General features: G+C 42.1%; 1 protein-coding gene across 1 annotated transcript in view; it reads right to left on the bottom strand.

Annotated features, from left to right (window-relative positions):
* Positions 1-2,695: 2,695 nt before the first annotated feature.
* Positions 2,696-19,077, bottom strand: part of LOC111977387 (heparan sulfate glucosamine 3-O-sulfotransferase 3A1-like) — a 115,890-nt gene continuing 99,508 nt past the window's right edge. The window contains exon 2 of the mRNA XM_024006786.2: positions 2,696-3,332. Within this exon, the coding sequence (XP_023862554.2) occupies positions 2,711-3,332 (622 nt within the window). The 3' untranslated portion in view covers positions 2,696-2,710. The remainder of the gene's footprint in view (positions 3,333-19,077) is intronic.

The raw sequence follows: 19,077 nt of genomic DNA, 5'->3' as shown, positions 1-19,077 counted from the left end.
AATGGATGATGTTGGAAGATAGATGGGAAGGGTTGAGTGGAACTGAAGGGTGGGACTAATAACAAGATAAACAATGTAGGGCATACGGGATATGTGAAATGTGTATAGGTGCGGAGCTTTTGTGAAATAGCACAGTTACAAGTGGAAATAAAACTGGATGGACAACAGAAATAGAGGAAGGACTAAGAACAAACAAGAGAGAACTATTATAAAGTAGACTGTGTCTGTAAAATGGGTATAAGATGTATAAATTGAAGGTAAAAGCAGAAATGTTTATCAGTTTACTCCAATTGGGGTATCGGTGGTAGGGTTGCGGGGAATAATAATAAAGGTATATTCTTTAAAAAAGTATATATGTCTATATAGGTATGTGTATGTATATATGTGTATATGTATGCTTGCGTGTATGGATATATATATTTACCCCAAAAAATATGGGGGATTGGAAATGATGCAGACAATTACATTGGAAGCAATATTCTTTCCGCAATATTAAGCTGATCCACCCCTTAAAAAATAAATAAATAAATATATAAAAAATAAAAAAAGTCGACGAAATTAGGGCCAGAGTTGCTTTCCAAAGATATATCCGGGATTGTAACATAATCTATTTCACGGAGACATGGCTAGCTAAGGACATGCTGTCAGAGTCCGTACAGCCAATGGGATTTTCAGTGCTTCGTGCCGACAGGAACAAACATCTCTCTGGTAAGAAGAAGGGCAGGGGTGTATGTTTCATGATTAACGACTCATGGTGTAATTGTAACAACATACAAGAACTCAAGTCCTTTTGTTCACCTGACATAGAACTCCCCACAATCAAATGCCGACCGTATTATCTCCAAAGAGCACTCTCCTCGGTTATCGTCACAGCCGTGTATATCCCCCCGCAAGCGCATACCAAGACGGCCATCAAGGAACTCCACTGGACTTTATGCAAACTGGAAACCATATATCCTGAGGCTGCATTTATTGGAGCTGGTGATTTTAACAAAGCTAATCTGAAAACAAGGCTACCTAAATTCTATCAGCATATCGATTGCAGTACACGAGTGAGTAACACACTCGACCACAGCTATTCTAACTTCCGCGATGCATACAAGGCCCTCCCCCGTACTCCTTTTTGGCAAATCTGACCATAACTCCATCTTGTTGCTCCACTCCTATAGGCAGAAACTAAAACAGGAAGCTTGTGCTTAGGTCTATCCAACGTTTATCTGACCAATCGGATTCCACGCCTAAAGATTGCTTCAATCACGTGGACTGGGATATGTTCTGGGTAGCCTCAGGCAATAACATTTATTTTTACGCTGACTCGGTGAGCGAGTTTACAAGGAAGTGTATAGGAGATGTTGCACCCGCTGTGACAAATTGACAAATTGATAAATTGATATGTTTCCCCCTGAACTCATATTGAAAAAAATGAGCATGATGAAGTTTCCCTTTGAGGAACATTTGAAAGGGGAGAGACTCTTTGGAAGCTCACAACCAGGGAGATATAAATCAAAAACACAACTTCACAATTGTTCTCTGGCTCCTTTAAAAAGACACAGAGAGACACCTCCATCCACGGATGCCTCCGAGGCAAGGAAAGGCTGGATGACAGCAACTGTTTTCAGTTCACAAGGAGGCATGTTAAAGAGGAAATCTGAGAAATCGTTTGGTTTGGCCCACTAGAGGTCTCATTATAACATTAGTTGAGGAGTTGCTGTATTCCTACGATGTGTTCCTACGAGGTTACAGTACTGATACAACAGTTGACTCACTATACAACAGTTGACTCACTATGCATCCCAAATAGCACCCTATTCCCTATGGGCCCTGGTCAAATGGCACCCTATTCCCTATGGGCCCTGGTCAAATGGCACCCTATTCCCTATGGGCCCTGGTCAAATGGCACCCTATTCCCTATGGATGCTGGTCAAATGGCACCCTATTCCCTATGGGCCCTGGTAAAAAGTAGTGCACTATATAGAGAATAGGGTGCCACTGGAGACTTCCATTGAGTGCTATCTTTACTCTGTCTCGCTCTCTACACTGTAATTCAATCAACTCCATTAACTCACGGTGGGGAAACTGCCCTCAGAATAACAAACCCCAAAGGATTATAATTACAAGCTAAGCAGGAAAAGAGTGCGGGAATCGCATATACAGATTCAAATGAATAACCTTAATAAACATGATAAAGAAAAAAAAATGAAAGGTCACTGAAAGGTTCCAAAACAGAAAACCCTCTGACAGGAACTACAGGGAGAGGTAGAGATGCAGTATCTCTCTGTATTAGAACCACCACATGCTCTATAAGGGATAATCCGGCTCCATTTCCTTCAACCAGCCTCAGCTGATATTGGTTCTGAGACACAGTAACACAGTGAACACGTTAAATATCTGAATTGCCAGTAAGAGCAGATAAGGCTTTTTCTCCGCTATCACAGACACATATTGCCTCTAGGCTAAGTGTTGTTGCTGTCCCACAGTTATACTGCAGTGTCAACAGTCATCTGTGTTCTCTGGTCATCTGTATTCTGGGGCGACAGGTAGCTTAGCGGTTAAGAGTGTTGGACCAGTAACTGAAAGATCGCTGGTATGAATCCCTGAGCCGACTAGGTGGACAATCTGTTGAGCAAGGCACCTAACTAAAATTGCTCCTGTAAGTCACTCAATATGAGTATCTGCTAAATGACTCAAATGTAAATCCGCCAAGGCAAAATCAGTCGTCCCAACCAAACATATGTCCCGTCATCTGGTAGAACTTCATGTTGAAAGGCCTGTAGAAGTCCCGTAGCCTCTGCACCACCTCTGGGTGGATGTTGGGGTGGGTCCGCCCTTTGGTTTTGCCCAGGCAGTGGGGCTTGCTGCTGCCCTCAGCCTTCTTGAGGCAGGGGAAGCCCTTGGTCTGGTTGAAGTAGAAGTGTTTGTCTGTGATGATCCTCTTGAGTCCCAGGAAGTCCTGCACCCGGCCCAGCTCTCCGGCCGGGTCGCTGATCAGACGCTCCCCACTCACYAACAGYATCTGGRCCATGGGGAAGTACTMRAGCCAGTTGTCCAGGTGCTTGGCATAGATYCCGATCTGGATGGCGCTCCAMGARGTGTCYATGAGCCCCGTWGTCCTGTTTTTGAAGGTCAGGCTCTCGAAGGTGGGAATGTCTGGGTTCTTGGACAGCGTCTGTGTGTAGTCAGAGATGGCCCTGGTTATGGGGTCCCTCACAACCACGATCAGCTTGGTGTCCCGGGACATYACGGKYATCCGGGCTGGGGCCTCTCTGGTCACAAAGTAGCTGGGGGTCTTCTCCATGGTGATCTGGCCCTCCAGGGTCTTGGGCATCAGCTCCCTGAAGAGAGGAGAGAGATACGTTGAGAAGACAATGATTGACTGACTGTCAGACCTACGTATAAACGTTGACAAGAACAACTCTAAGTACAACAAACATGTGAGACTGAGAAAACACAAAACAAACACATCTAACACTTTATTTTCATTGGATTTGACTTGAATTTTCTTTATCATGCAGCTACAGTCTGCAAGCTTTAAAAACAGCCAGAAAAGCGGGGCCAAATGTACAGTATCACATCTACACTTGTTGATAGTTGTGTAGTGCGTCTGAGAGTATTGATAGTTGTGTAGTCCATCAGAGTATTGATATTTGTGTAGTTCATCAGAGTATTGATAGTTGTGTAGTGCATCAGAGAATTGACAGTTGTGAAGTGCATCAGATTAATGATAGTTGTGTAGTGCGTCTGAGAGCATTGATAGATGTGTAGTGCATTGCGACTGGACTACGACGACCACGACTGGACTACGGTGTAATCTGCTCGAGGGGGTACTCAACTGGCCTCTACATCGCGCTGTCCCTCTAAGGCCCTTCTGCTAGCTTGCTAGCGCCGGTCTGCTAGCTTGCTAGCCCCTGTCTGCTAGCAACAGCCTGCTAGCTGTCTGAATCGCCATGTCTCCTGCCAGCCCAACCACTCACTGGACCCCTATTGATCACCCAACTACACATGCCTCCCCCTAATATCAATATGCCTTGTCCATTACTGTTCTGGTTAGTGATTATTGTCTTATTTCACTGTAGAGCCTCTAGCCCTGCTCAATATGCCTTAACCAACCATTTAGTTCCACCTCCCACATATGCAGTGACATCACCTGGTTTAAACGTCTCTAGAGACAATATCTCACTCATCATTACTCAATGCCTAGGGTTACCTCCAATGTACTCACATCTTACCATACCTCTGTCTGTACATTATGCCTTGAATCTATTCTCTCACGCCCAGAAACCTGCTCCTTTTACTCTCTGCTCTGAATGCACTAAACGACCAGTCCTGATAGCCTTTAGCCGTACCCTCATCCTACTCCTCTGTTCCTCTGGTGATGTAGAGTTTAATCAAAGCCCTGCAGTGCCTAGCTCCACTCCAACTCCCCAGGTTCTCTCATTTGTTGACTTCTGTAACTGCCAAAAGCCTTGGTTTCATGCATGTTAACATTAGAAGCCTCCTCCCTAAATTGGTTTTATTCACTGCTTTAGCACACTTTGCCAACCTGGATGTCCTGGCTTAGGTAGTCCACCAAAACCCCTGAAATGTCCATCCCTAACTATAAAATTTTCCGTCTTACTATCCAGGTCTGTACCCAAACAATTCGAACTTCTACTTTTAAAAATCCATCTTTCCAGAAAGAAGTCTTTTACTGGTGCCGCTTGCTATAGACCACCCTCTGCCCCCAGCTGTGACCTAGACACCATATGTGAATTGATTGCCCCACATCTATCTTCAGAGCTCGTGCTGCTAGGTGACCTAAACTGTGACATGCTTAACATCCCGGCCATCCCACAATCTAAGCTTGATGCCCTCAATCTCACACAAATTATCAATGAACCCACCAGGTACAACCCTAAATCCGTAAACACGGGCACCCTCATAGATATCATCCTAACCAACTTGCCCTCCAAATACACCTCTGCTGTTTTCAACCAAGATCGCAGCGATCACTGCCTCATTGCCTGCATTCGTAATGTGTCTGTGGTCAAACGACCACCCCTCATCACTGTCAAACGCTCCCTAAAACACTTCAGCATGCAGGCCTTTCTAATCGACCTGGCCTGGGTATCCTGGAAGGATATTGACCTCATCCCGTCAGTAGAGGATGCCTGGAAATTCTTTAAAAGTGCCTTCCTCACCATCTTAAATAAGCATGCCCCATTCAAAAAATGTAGAACCAGGAACAGATGTAGCCCTTGGTTCTCTCCAGACCTGACTGCCCTTGACCAGCTCAAAAAAACATCCTGTGGCGTTCTGCATTAGCATCGAACAGCCCCCGTGATATGCAACTTTTCAGGGAAGTTAGGAACAAATATACACAGGCAGTTAGGAAAGCTAAGGCTAGCTTTTTCAAACAGAAAAAGCATCCTGTAGCACAAAGTCACAAAAGTTCTGGGACACTGTAAAGTCCATGAAGAATAAGAGCACCTCCTCCCATCTGCCCACTGCACTGAGGTTAGGAAACACTGTCACCCCTGATAAATCCACTATAATTGAATATTTCAATAAGCATTTTTCTACGGCTGGCCATGCTTTCCACCTGGCTACCCCTACCCCGGTCAACAGCCCTTCACTCCCCACATCAACTTGCACAAACCTCCCCCACTTCTCCTTCACCCAAATCCAGATAGCTGTTCTGAAAGAGCTGCAACATCTGGACCCCTGCAAATCAGCCGTGGTAGACAATCTGGACCCTCTCTTTCTAAAAGTATCTGCCGAAATTGTTGCAACCCCTATTACTAGCCTGTTCATCCTCTCTTCCGTATCGTCTGAGATTCCCATAGATTGGAAAGCTGCCGCGGTCATCCCCCTCTTCAAAGGGGGAGACACTCTAGACCCAAAAAGCTACAGACCAATATCTATTCTACCATGCATTTCTAAGGTTTTCGAAAGCCAAGTTAAGAAACAGATTACCGACCATTTCGAATCCAACTGTACCTTCTCCGCTATGCAATCTGGTTTCAGAGCTGGTCATTGGTGCACCTCAGCCATGCTCAAGGTCCTAAACGATATCATAACCGCAATCGATAAGAGACATTACTGTGCAGCCGTATTCATCGACCTGGCTAAGGCTTTCGACTCTGTCAATCACAACATTGTTATTGGCAGACTCAACAGCCTTGGTTTCTCAAATGACTGCCTCGCCTGGTTCACCAACTAATTCTCTGACAGAGATCAGTGTGTCAAATCGGAGGGRCTGTTGTCCGGACCTCTGGACGTCTCTATGGGGGTGCCACAGGGTTCAAATCTCGGGCCAACTCTCTTCTCTGTATACATCAATGATGTTGCTCTTGCTGCTGGAGATTCTTTGATCCACCTCTACGCAGACAACACCATTCTGTATCCCTGTAACCCTTCTTTGGACACTGTGTTAACTAACCTCCAGATGAGCTTCAATGCCATACAACTCTCCTTCCGTTGCCTCCAAATGCTCTTAAATGCAAGTAAAATTAAARGCATGCTCTTCAACCGATTGCTGCCCGCACCTGCCGGCCCGTCTAGCATCACTACTCTGGACGGTTCTTACTTAAAATATGTGGACATCTACAAATACCTAGGTGTCTGGTTAGACTTTAAAACTCTCCTTCGAGACTCACATTAAACATCTCCAATCCAAAATTAAATCCAGAATCGGCTTCCTACTTCACAACAAAGTATCCTTCACTCATGCTGCCAAACATACCCTTGTAAAACTGACCATCCTACAGATGCTCGACTTTGGAGATGTCATTTACAAAATAGCCTCCAACACTCTACTCAACAAATTGGATGCAGTCTATCACAGTGCCATCTGTTTTGTGACCAAAGCTCCATATACTACCCACCACTGTGACCTGTACGCTCTCGTTGGCAGGCCCTCGCTTCATACTCGTCGCCAAARCCACTGGCTCCAGGTCATCTACAAATCTCTGCTAATTAAAGCCCCGCCTTATCTCAGCTCACTGGTCACCATAGCAGCACCCACCCGTAGCACCCGCTCCAGCAGAAATATCTCAATTGTCACCCCCAAAGCCAACTCCTCCTTTGGCCGCCTCTACATCCAGTTCTCTGCTGCCAATGACTGGAACGAACTGTAAAAATCACTGAAGCTGGAGACACATATCTACCTTACTAGCTTTAAGCACCAGCTGTCAGAGCAGCTCACAGATTACTGCACCTGTACATAGCCTATCTGTAAATAGCCCATCCAACTACCTCATCCCCATACTGTATTTATTTATTTATCTTGCTCCTTTGCACCCCAATATCTCTACTTGCACATTCATCTTCTGCACATTCTACCATTCCAGTGTTTAATTGCTATATTGTAATTACTTCACCACCATGGCCTATTTATTGCCTTACCTCTCTTATCCTACCTCCTTTGCACATGTGCTGTATTTAGATTTTTCTACTGTATTATTGATTCTATGTTTGTTTATTCCATGTGTAACTCTGTGTTGTTGTATGTGTCGAACTGCTTTGCTTTATCTTGGCCAGGTCGCAGTTGCAAATGAGAACTTGCTCTCAACTAGCCTACTTGGTAAATAAAGGTGAAATAAATAAAAAATTAATAAAATCAGAGTATTGATAGTCATGTAGTGCATCAGAGTATTGATAGTTGTGTAGTGTGTCAGAATATTTATAGTTGTGCAGTGCGTCAGAGTATTGATAGCTGTGTAGTGTTTGGGAGTATTGATAGGTGTGTAGTGCCTCAGCGTATTGATAGTTGTGTATCGTGTCAGAGTATTGATAGCTGTGTAGTGTTTGGGAGTATTGATAGGTGTGTAATGCCTCAGCGTATTGATAGTTGTGTATCGTGTCAGAGTATTGATAGTTGTGTAGTGTGTAGGAGCGATGTCTGTTCTACGGTAGTGTTTCCTAATGCAGCCTATTCCCTGATTATATAGTGCACTACTTTTGACCAGGGCGCATCACAAGTAAAATATTGCAGTTTTCAGCAAATTTTCTGCAGTTCTACACATTTACGCATGATTTATGCCATGTTAATCTGATATCTGAGTGAGAATGACTAACAAAATCAATGGGGGCCCACTGGAGAGCCTTAGAGAGCCTTTTTATGTCTCTATTTGGTTTGGTCAGGGTGTCATTTGGGGTGGGCATTCTATGTTTTTCTTTTCTATGATTTTGTATTTCTATGTTTTGGGGTATGGTTCTCAATCAGGGACAGGGTATGGTTCTCAATCAGGGACAGCTGTCTATCGTTGTCTCTGATTGGGAACCATACTTAGGTAGCCCTTTTCCCTCCTTTCAGTGTGGGAAGTTAACTTTGTTTGTGGCAAATAGCCCTTAAGCTTCACGGCTGTTTTGTATTGTTTATTGCTTTTGTCGGCGTCATTTTCTTAATAAAAGGAATATGTACGCTCACCACGCTGCGCTTTGGTCCAGTTCTTTCAACGGCCGTGACACCAGGGGATGTGCCTGGTCAGTATTTGGTCATGATTACTACAAGTTTAGATACCTGCCTAGACTAACTACCATTGTTAGCTGACATGTTTAATAATACAATTTGTCATCTAACAAATTCTAGGTAGTCAGTGAGTGACTGTCTGTGACTGACATAACAAGGGAAAACCTGCCGAATGATGTACAAACACATTTCTAAATTGCATCTGATGTATTCTACTATTCTTACTCTCAACAGTAAGTTGAGACCCCGACTGAGTTCCCCAAAAAGTTTTGTCTCTTATGCTTGGAGCCGGCCCTGAATCTGTACCACTAGAAAAAAACTACAGCGGTAACAACCTTTCCTCAGCAGAAAAAAACTCATCCTTCGTTCGTGACACGCAGCAGTGGAACAACATGTTTCTAAGCTTATCTGAATCTGGATCTGGAACGTCATCAAATAGACTATTTTAGAACCACAATTTAATTCATTGCTGCATGGACATATTCTCTGTTTGTTATTCAGTAGATATTAAAAATGAAAAGTGTTCGTATCAGGCCGCATGATATTGTGATTAGAGATTTTTTTTTTTTTCAGTTTTAATATCACATTTATTGGACACTTGATTTGGAAAAGAGAAACCCTATGTTTCGGGGCGCCTTCTAAACAGCTGCAGATGAGTGAACAGACCATAGCAGAGACAGTAGTCACAGCAAAAGTGGTCCTGTTGGACTCAAGGGCTGTTTCCACAATGGCATCCTAATCCCTATATAGTGCACTACTTTAGACCTCTGGTCAAAACCAGTGTACTATGTAGGGAATAAGGTGCAATTTGGGACAAAGCCTGGGAAATTAAATCCTGGTGATGAAAGAATACCCATAAATCCCACCTCAAATATTTACAGCAAAAAAGTTAAACTGGGAAGGCCGTTTAGCATTAATATTTGCTTTAACGTTTTCTTTGGCAATATTTCTTAATCTGTGGTGGCCCACTTTTCACACAATCTATTCGCCCATGACACCCCACCTTTCCAGCTTCTCTCCCTTTTCTCCTCTTCCCTCTCCACCCTCGCCTCTCCGCTGCCCCAAGTTCCTTCAGGACAGTGACCTGAACCAAAGCAGATGAAAGCAGCCCATGAATCATTAACGTCTCCTTCTCCCAGCCATTTAGAGCCTCTGCAGAATGCACACTTCAATGATTCATCCTAGCTCTCTCTCTCTCTGCTGGTGTTGCTCTGCTTAAAGCCCAGGGTGTGTGTGTGTGTGTGCTGACAAAGTGGCCTGCCTGCGCTGCTCCCATGGCAGATGCATTTTACTGTCTGTGACGGAACTACTGAGCTGTGCTAGGGGAAGGAGGTGGGCTCAACCTCTGTCAGGTCCCCTGGCTGGTCAAAATGGGGAGGAAGAAAGGATGAGAGGAGAGGAGTAGGGTGAGGCCTACTCATCTTTTCAATCTCAGGGCCTTTATAAAGCGACACACAGCAGCAGATAGGTCTCGGCTCCACACAGCCATCCTCCGCCACCAAACTTGCTACTTTCCTAATGTGATGGCAGCACCGTTTTTCTGTCTCACAAACAGACAGGTAAAAATCATGCTCCGTTTAACCTCCATGCAGCTAAAGAAGACGAGGCATCTGAGATGCCACTAGAGAAATGTGTTTCTCAGAGTGAGAGTGTTTCTGAGAGATGCCAGCTGTCAGACTGTGAAGTGGATGACTGCACTACGCCCTTAAGCTTCTCTCCAAGATGTTCCTCTTATGCTGGGAAAGTCGAGAGATTTGAATAAATGTCAATATATCCAGCCTGAAAACAGAGGTTTTGGTTTCACCCAAAAAATGACCACATTCGATTTTGGCAGTGTCTTTTTGGTTCCACTATGACACCTAAATGTGTTTAAAATCGTTTATGTTTTGCCAAGATTTATCCACCACAGGAGGCTATTGAGGGGAGGACTGGAAGTCTGGAACGGAGTGAATGGAACTGTATCAAACACATCGACACCATGTGTTTGATGTATATGAGACCCGTCCTCCCCAATTAAGGTGCCTCCAACCACCTGTGTGATACACAGAGAGCTTTCACCTTGAAGTGTCCCTCCATGGTGTATGTGCCTCTCCTGCCCTTCAGGGTGCAGATTCTCCAGTTGTAAAATATGTATATACACTGAGAGTGTTAAATCAACCCTGAAAGTGTTGAGTCTGTGGACCCATATAGACACCGGAACAGTGTTAAATTAACACACAGCCTTATTCAAATATTTCACAGAGTGTCTTGCCGTTCGAGTTTATTGTAACCGTTACCGCCCATGACTGTACTTGTTAGTGACAGAGTGTCAATGGTGAGTGTAGCTGGTGCATGGAAGTCAGGGGCAGGAGAGCAGAGATGAATGGACAAAGCATTTTACTTAGGCAATCATCATACAGAACGCAACCGCGTCACAAAACAAATGCCCAAAGAACAAGTAAGGTAGCCCAAAGAATAAAACCCAAGTACAAAGTACCGGCTGCCACAAAGCACGGGTATAAAACAAAACCCGGCGCAAACCAGCCGGAAGCGTACCAACCCTGACAATAAACAATACCCCACACAGACATGGAGGGAACAGAGGGCTAAATACACATGTTAATTAGTAGGAGATGAAAACCAGGTGTACAGGAAGACAAGACAAAACAAATGGAAAATGAAAGGTGGATCGGCGATGGCTAGAAGACCGGTGACATCGACCGCCGAACACCGCCTGAACAAGGAGAGGAACCAACTTCGGTGGAAGTCGTGACACAGAGACATGGTTGTTGCACTCATTTTCAGTCTTATGATCTTCACCAAGTGAGATCCTAAGCGAATATGTTATTGTAAAAAATATATTTACAGTATTTAACATAATACCATACATATTTCGTAAGGACATATTTTGAGGGCCTAGTTTTACATTAATACTGGGGCCTAAAACTAATACACATCACTTTGAATCAAAACCATACCCATCATCACACCCATCATTATCATAATTCCCAGCATGCACTATTGCATGCTGTATTGGAGACAGATTTTTGGAATAGTTTGTTTCAATATCTATGTTTCTGCCTGGAATTCTTTGCCCCATCACCTCCGTGGCCTGGCTATCACCCTGGTTTGTGGTCTGCTCTCCTATGTGCAGTGCAGAGTTACAACATTCTGGTAACTTTCTCAAAATTCCACGGTTTTCCAGATATCCTGTTTGGATGAATTCAGATTTCCTGCTTATTCCCTCCTGATTCCAAGAATATTCCAATCAGGATCTCTGGAAAAACTGGGAGGTTTGGGAAAGGGGGGTACTGAAGGAGGTGCAGAGTACAGGAATGGGAATGTGGTTCTTTGAGGTTATCCACCAGCCCCTCAACATAAGCATCATATTTACGTTGTGTTGCAAATGGCTCACTGAGCCCTATGGGCCCTGGTCAAAAGTAGTGCACAGTGCACAATAAAGGAAATAGGGTGCAGTTTGGAATTCAACCACTGAGGTTAATGCAACCTGATTACAGTAAGAACAGAATCAGAAAATAATCAGTATAGTATCAGGATAGTATCAGGACAGTATCAGGACAGTATCAGGACAGTATCAGGATTGTATCAGGAAATTATCAGGATAGTATCAGAACAGTATCAGAACAGTATCAGGATAGTATCAGGATAGTATTGGGTTAGTATCAGAATAGTATGAGTATAGTATCATGATAGTATCTCAAAAGTGAAATGAGAGTATCAGGACAGTATCAGGACATAATCAGATCAGCATCAGGATAGAATTAGGATAGTTTCATGAAAGTATCAGGACAGTATGAGAATAGTATGAGAAAAGTATCAGGATAGTATCAGAATAGTATAAAGATAGTATCAGAAAAGTATGAGGATAATATCATGATAGAATCGGGATATTATCAGTATAGTATAAGGATAGTATCAGGACAGTATCAGAACAGTATCAGGATAGAATCAGAAGAGTATAAGGATAGTATCGGGTTAGTATTTACATTTACATTTAAGTCATTTAGCAGACGCTCTTATCCAGAGCGACTTACAAGTTGGTGCATTCACCTTATGATATCCAGTGGAACAACCACTTTACAATAGTGCATCTAACTAGTATCAGGATAGTATCATGATACTATCAGAATAGTATCAAGATAGTATCAAGATAGTATGAGCATAGTATCAGGATAGTATCAGGATACTATCAGAATACTATCAGAACAGTACCAAGATAGTATCATGATACTATCAGGAGAGTATCAGGACAGAATCAGAACAGTGTCAGGATAGTATTAGGAAACTATCATGATAGTATCAGGATAGTAATGAGAATGAGTCTCAGGATAGTATTTGGTGTGTAGTATCAAATGAGTATTAGGAATAGTATGATGAATACTATCAGGGAGAGGTATGCAGAATGAATCAAGAAGCAATTATCAGATATCATTAGGATACGTATCATATAGTATCCAGGATATTATCAAGGATAGTGTGATAATATTATCAGGCTAGTATAGAGAATAGTATCGAGGATACTATCATGATACTATCAGAATAGTATCAAGATAGTATCCGGATAAATTCAGAAGGTATCAGGATAGTATCGGTTAGTATCAGAATTGTATGAGGATAGTATCATGATACTATCCAGAGAGTATCAGGACAGAATCAGAACAGTATCAGGATAGTGTTAGGATGTATATCATGATAGTATCAGGATAGTATCAGGATAGTATGAGAATAGTATCAGGATAGTATGAGAATAGTATCAGGATAGGAATCAAGGATAGTATCAAGGATAAATCAGAAGAGTAATCAGGATAGTATCACAATAGTATGAGGATAATATCATGATAGTAATCGGGAATTATTCAGTATAGTATAAGGATAGTATCAGGACAGTATCAGAACATATCAGGATAGAATCAGAAGAGTATAAGGATAGTATTGGTTAGTATCAGGATAGTATCAGGATACTATCAGAATAGTATCAAGATAGTATCAAGATAGTATGAGCATAGTATCAGGATAGTTCAGGGTACTATCAGGATACTATCAGAATGTATCAAGATAGTATCATGATACTATCAGGAGAGTATCAGGACAGAATCAGAACAGTGTCAGGATAGTATTAGGAAACTATCATGATAGTATCAGGATAGTATGAGAATAGTATCAGGATAGTATGGGTTAGTATCAGAATGGTATGATGATAGTATCATGATACTATCAGGAGAGTATCATAATAGAATCAGAACAGGTATCAGGATAGTGTAGGATAGTATCACGATAGGATCAAGATAGTATCTAGGATAAAATCAGAAGATTATCAGGCTAGTATCGGGTTAGTATCAGAATTGTATGAGTATAGTATCATGATAGTATTTGATACTATCAGGAGAGTATCAGGACAGATCAGAACAGTATCAAGATAGTGTTAGGATAGTATCATGATAGTATCAGGATAATATCAGGATAGTATGAGAATAGTATCAGGATAGATCATGATAGTATCAGGATAGGTATCAGGATAGTATGAGAATAGTATCAGGAATAGTATGAGAATAGTATCAGGATAGGATAATGTCAGTAAATCAGGATAAAATCAGAAGAGTATCAGGATAGTATCACAATAGTATGAGGATAATATCATGATAGTATCAGGATATTATCAGTATAAAGTATACAGGATATATCAGGACAGTATCAGAACAATTATCAGAGTGTCAGAGTATAGGATAGTATGGGTTAGTATCAGGATAGTATCAGGTACTCAGAATAGTATCAAGATAGTATCAAGATAGTATGAGCATAGTATCAGGATAGTATCAGGGTACTATCAGGATACTATCAGAATAGTATCAAGATAGTATCATGATACTATCAGGAGAGTATCAGGACGAATCAGAACAGTGTCAGGATAGTATTAGGAAACTATCATGATAGTATCAGGATAGTATGAGAATAGTATCAGGATAGTATTGGGTTTAGTAATCAGAATGGTATGATGATAGTATCATGATACTATCAGAGAGTATCATAATAGAATCAGAACAGTATCAGGATAGTGTAGGATAGTATCACGATAGGATCAAGATAGTATCAGGATAAAATCAGAAGAGTATCAGGATAGTATCGGGTTAGTATCAGAATTGTATGAGTATATGTATCATGATAGTATTTGATACTATCAGGAGGTATCAGGACAGAATCAGAACAGTATCAAGATAGTGTTAGGATACGTATCATGATAGTATCAGATGATATCAGGATAGTATGAGAATGTAATCAGGATAGTATCAGAATAGTATCAGGATAGTATCAGAATACTATCAAGATAGTATCAAGATAGTTTCAAGATAGTATCAGGTTAGTATCAGAATAGAAACATGATAGTATTGGGATAGTATAAGGATAGTATCAGAAAAGTATGAAGATCGTTTCAGAATAGTATCAGGATACAATCAAAATAGTTTTAGGATAGTATCAATATAGTATCAGGATAGTGTCAGAAGTGTATCAGGATTGTATCAGAATAGTATGAGGATAGTATCAAGATAGTATCAGAATAGTATCATGATAGTATCAGGGTACTCTCAGGATAGTATCAAGATTGTATCAGGACAGCATCAGAAGAGTATCAGGATAGTATCGGGTTAGTATCAGAACAGTATGAGGATAGTATCATGATAGTATCAGGATATTATCAGGATAGTATCAAGACAGTATCAGAACAGAATCACAATAGTGTTAGGAAGTATCAGGATAGTATCAGAATAGTATCAGGATTGTATGAGGATAGTATCAGGTCCCCTCAGAAATATGGTAATGTGAGCAGGCCACCTGTTAGCCATAACAATAATAGTAATATATTAATAAACATAATTATAACCATAGCCATTATAGTAATATAATAATACACACAATTATAACCATAGCCATTATAGCAATATAATAATACACATAATATTAACCATAACCATTATAGTAATATAATAATACACATAATTATAACCATAGCCATTATAGTAATATAATAATACACATAATTATAACCATATACATTATATTAATATAATAACCATAACCATTATATTAATATAATAATAACCATCATTATAACAATAGACATTATAGTAATATAATAATAACCAGAAACATTATAGTAATATAATAATAACCAGAACCATTATAGTAATACACTGCTCAAAAAAATAAAGGGAACACTTAAACAACACAATGTAACTCCAAGTCAATCACACTTCTGTGAAATCAAACTGTCCACTTAGGAAGCAACACTGATTGACAATAAATTTCACATGCTGTTGTGCAAATGGAATAGACAACAGGGGGAAATTATAGGCATATTAGCAAGACACCCCCCAATAAAAGAGTGGTTCTGCAGGTGGTGACCACAGACCACTTCTCAGTTCCTATGCTTCCTGGCTTGATTTTTGGTCACTTTTGAATGCTGGCGGTGCTTTCACTCTAGTGGTAGTATGAGACGGAGTCTACAACCCACACAAGTGGCTCAGTAGTGCAGCTCATCCAGATGGCACATCAATGCGAGCTGTGGCAAGAAGGTTTGCTGTGTCTGTCAGCGTAGTGTCCAGAGCATGGAGGCGCTCACCAGGAGACAGGCCAATACATCAGGAGACGTGGAGGAGCCGTAGGAGGGCAACAAACCCAGCAGCAGGACCGCTACCTCCGCCTTTGAGCAGGAGGAGCACTGCCAGAGCCCTGCAAAATTACTCCGAACACCACAAATGTGCATGTGTCTGCTCAAACGGTCAGAAACAGACTCCATGAGAGTGGTATGAGGGCCCGACGTCCACAGGTGGGTTGTGCTTACAGCCCAACACCGTGCAGGACGTTGGCCTTGCCAGAGAACAAGATTGGCAAATTCGCCACTGGCGCCCACTGTGCTCTTCACAGATGAAAGCAGGTTCACACTGAGCACGTGACAGACGTGACAGAGTCTGGCGACGCCGTGGAGAACGTTCTGCCTGCCTGCAACATCCTCCAGCATGACCGGTTTGGTGGGGTCAGTCATGGTGTGGGGGTGCATTTCTTTGGGGCCGCACAGCCCTCCATGTGCTCGCCAGAGGTAGCCTGACTGCCATTAGGTACCGAGATGAGATCCTCAGACCCCTTGTGAGACCATATGCTGGTGCGGTTGGCCCTGGGGTTCCTCAATGTAAGACAATGCTAGACCTCATTTGCTGGAGTGTGTCAGCAGTTCCTGCAAGAGGAAGGCATTGATGCTATGGACTGGCCCGCCCGTTCCCCGACCTGAATCCAATTAGCACATCTGGGACATCATGTCTCGCTCCATCCACCAACGCCACGTTGCACCACAGACTGTCCAGGAGTTGGCGGATGCTTTAGTCCAGGTCTGGGAGGGAGATGCCTCAGAGGACCATCCGCCACCTCATCAGGAGGCATGCCCAGGCGTTGTAGGGAGTCATACAGGCACTGGAGGCCACACACACTACTGAGCCTTTGACTTGTTTTAAGGACATTACATCAAAGTTGGATCAGCCTGTAGTGTGGTTTCCACTTAAATTTTGAGCGTGACTCCAAATCCAGACCTCCATGGGTGATAAATTTGATTCCATTGATAATTTGTGTGTATTTGTTGTCAACACATTCAACTATGTAAAGAAAAAAGTAGTTAATAAGAATATTTCATTCATCAGATCTAGATGTGTTATTAGTGTTCCTTTATTTTTTTTGAGCAGTGATAATAATAACCATCATTATAACCATAGACATATAATTAATAATAATAATAACCAGAACCATATAGAATATATGAATAACCATAACCATGGTCTTCTTCTACAAAGCAGACCACTTTCACAGGATTTGGCTCCCATGCATATTTGGATTGCCCATGATTTTGGCTCCCATGCATATATGGAGGATTTGGCTCCCATGCATATATGGAGGATTTGGCTCCCATGCATATATGGAGGATGTGCTCCCATGCATATTTGGAGGATTTGGCTCCCATGCATATTTGGAGGATTTGGCTCCCATGCATATTTGGAGGATGTGGCTCCCATGCATATACATGGAGGATTTGCTCCCATGCATATTTGGAGGATTTGGCTCCATGCAATATTTGGAGGATTGTGGCTCCCATGCATATTGGATGGATTTGATTGCTCCCATGCATATTTTTGAGGATTGCTCCCATGCATATATGGGAGGATTTGGCTCCCATGCAATATGGAGGATTTGGCTCCCATGGCATATTTGGAGGATTGGCTCCCATGCATATTGGAGGATTTTTGGCTCCCATGCAGATTTGGAGATTGGCTCCCAGCATATTTGGAGGATTTGGCTCCCATGCATATTTGGAGGATGTGGCTCCCATGCATATTTGGAGGATTTGGCTCCCATGCATATATGGAGGATTTGGCTCCCATGCATATATGGAGGATTTGGCTCCCATGCATATTTTGAGAATTTGGCTCCCATGCATATTTGGAGGATTTGGCTCCCATGCATATTTGGAGGATTTGGCTCCCATGCATATTTGGAGGATTTGGCTCCCATGCATATTTGGAGGATTTGTAGTTTGAATAAACTCTGCAATGCTAAAGAAATAAAATCATCTCTAAATGTCTTTCCAATGAATAAAGACTGGGGATTGAGTGGGGAGAGAGTTTGAAGTTGATCCATGATAGATTCATTCACAGGTCTGGGATGACTATACAGGGAAGAGAAAAGAGAGTGGCTTTTGTTCATGTAGGCTACACAAGAGCATTTATTTCAATTCCAACAGGAACCGCATGCAGTCTAATTAAACTTTATTGGCAGCGTAGGTGATGTAACGAACGAGGTACCTTCCAAGTGCCTAAGATTTACTGCATCTCCACAGAGCTGCTTTGATGTCTTCTTTGCACTGCTAAAATACGACTCCCCATACACACTGATGCATGAAATACAGACAGCAGGCGTCAACTCATGAAACAACGTGACTACAGAGCAGAATGGAGTAAGGATATACAGTATGTAAGTCTAAGCCTTTTTTATATTAASATTTTGATGCTGAAACTAACTTAAAGATATGGCGGAAAGTGGAAAGTGAATTGACGATTTATGGTGTCACATTTTCATTAGAAAATGAAAATGACAGGTTGAGTGGGAAAGTTATGAGAGCACAAACAAATAACCAGTATCATTTTTAAGGAGAAAGTATGTGCGACAGAACACGGCATAAATTGTACTCTGAGAGAATACCCTCATATGGTTCTACTAACTAGGCAATGTATCCTGCCAAAACTCATTGGGGGTTACTCTATTCCCTGTTTGAACACATTCTGAAGGACAAGGTAATGCTAGAGGAGATCAGTCAATGAGTCCTTTGTAAGGTTGTCTATAAAAATAGTACTTTGGCACAAGTGGTCTGATGCATCACAGCTTTCGTTTCCCCTCCCTCCCTCCATCCATGTTACTTCGCTTACAAAACCCATGCAGCCTATACTGTATATATGTAGTGGTAAAAAGGAGGAGGAAGAGTGGGTAGTGGTACTGTATGATGGGGGATCCCTAATAAATACAAATATATACAGTACCAATACCCATTCCCCCTCCTCCTACTCCTCATCTTCCTCTTCATTCTCCTCCCCCCT

Source organism: Salvelinus sp. IW2-2015, linkage group LG18, assembly GCF_002910315.2.
Source record: "Salvelinus sp. IW2-2015 linkage group LG18, ASM291031v2, whole genome shotgun sequence".
In the NCBI taxonomy this organism is placed as follows: Eukaryota; Metazoa; Chordata; class Actinopteri; order Salmoniformes; family Salmonidae; genus Salvelinus; species Salvelinus sp. IW2-2015.
This window is presented reverse-complemented; position numbering and strand designations above follow the sequence as displayed.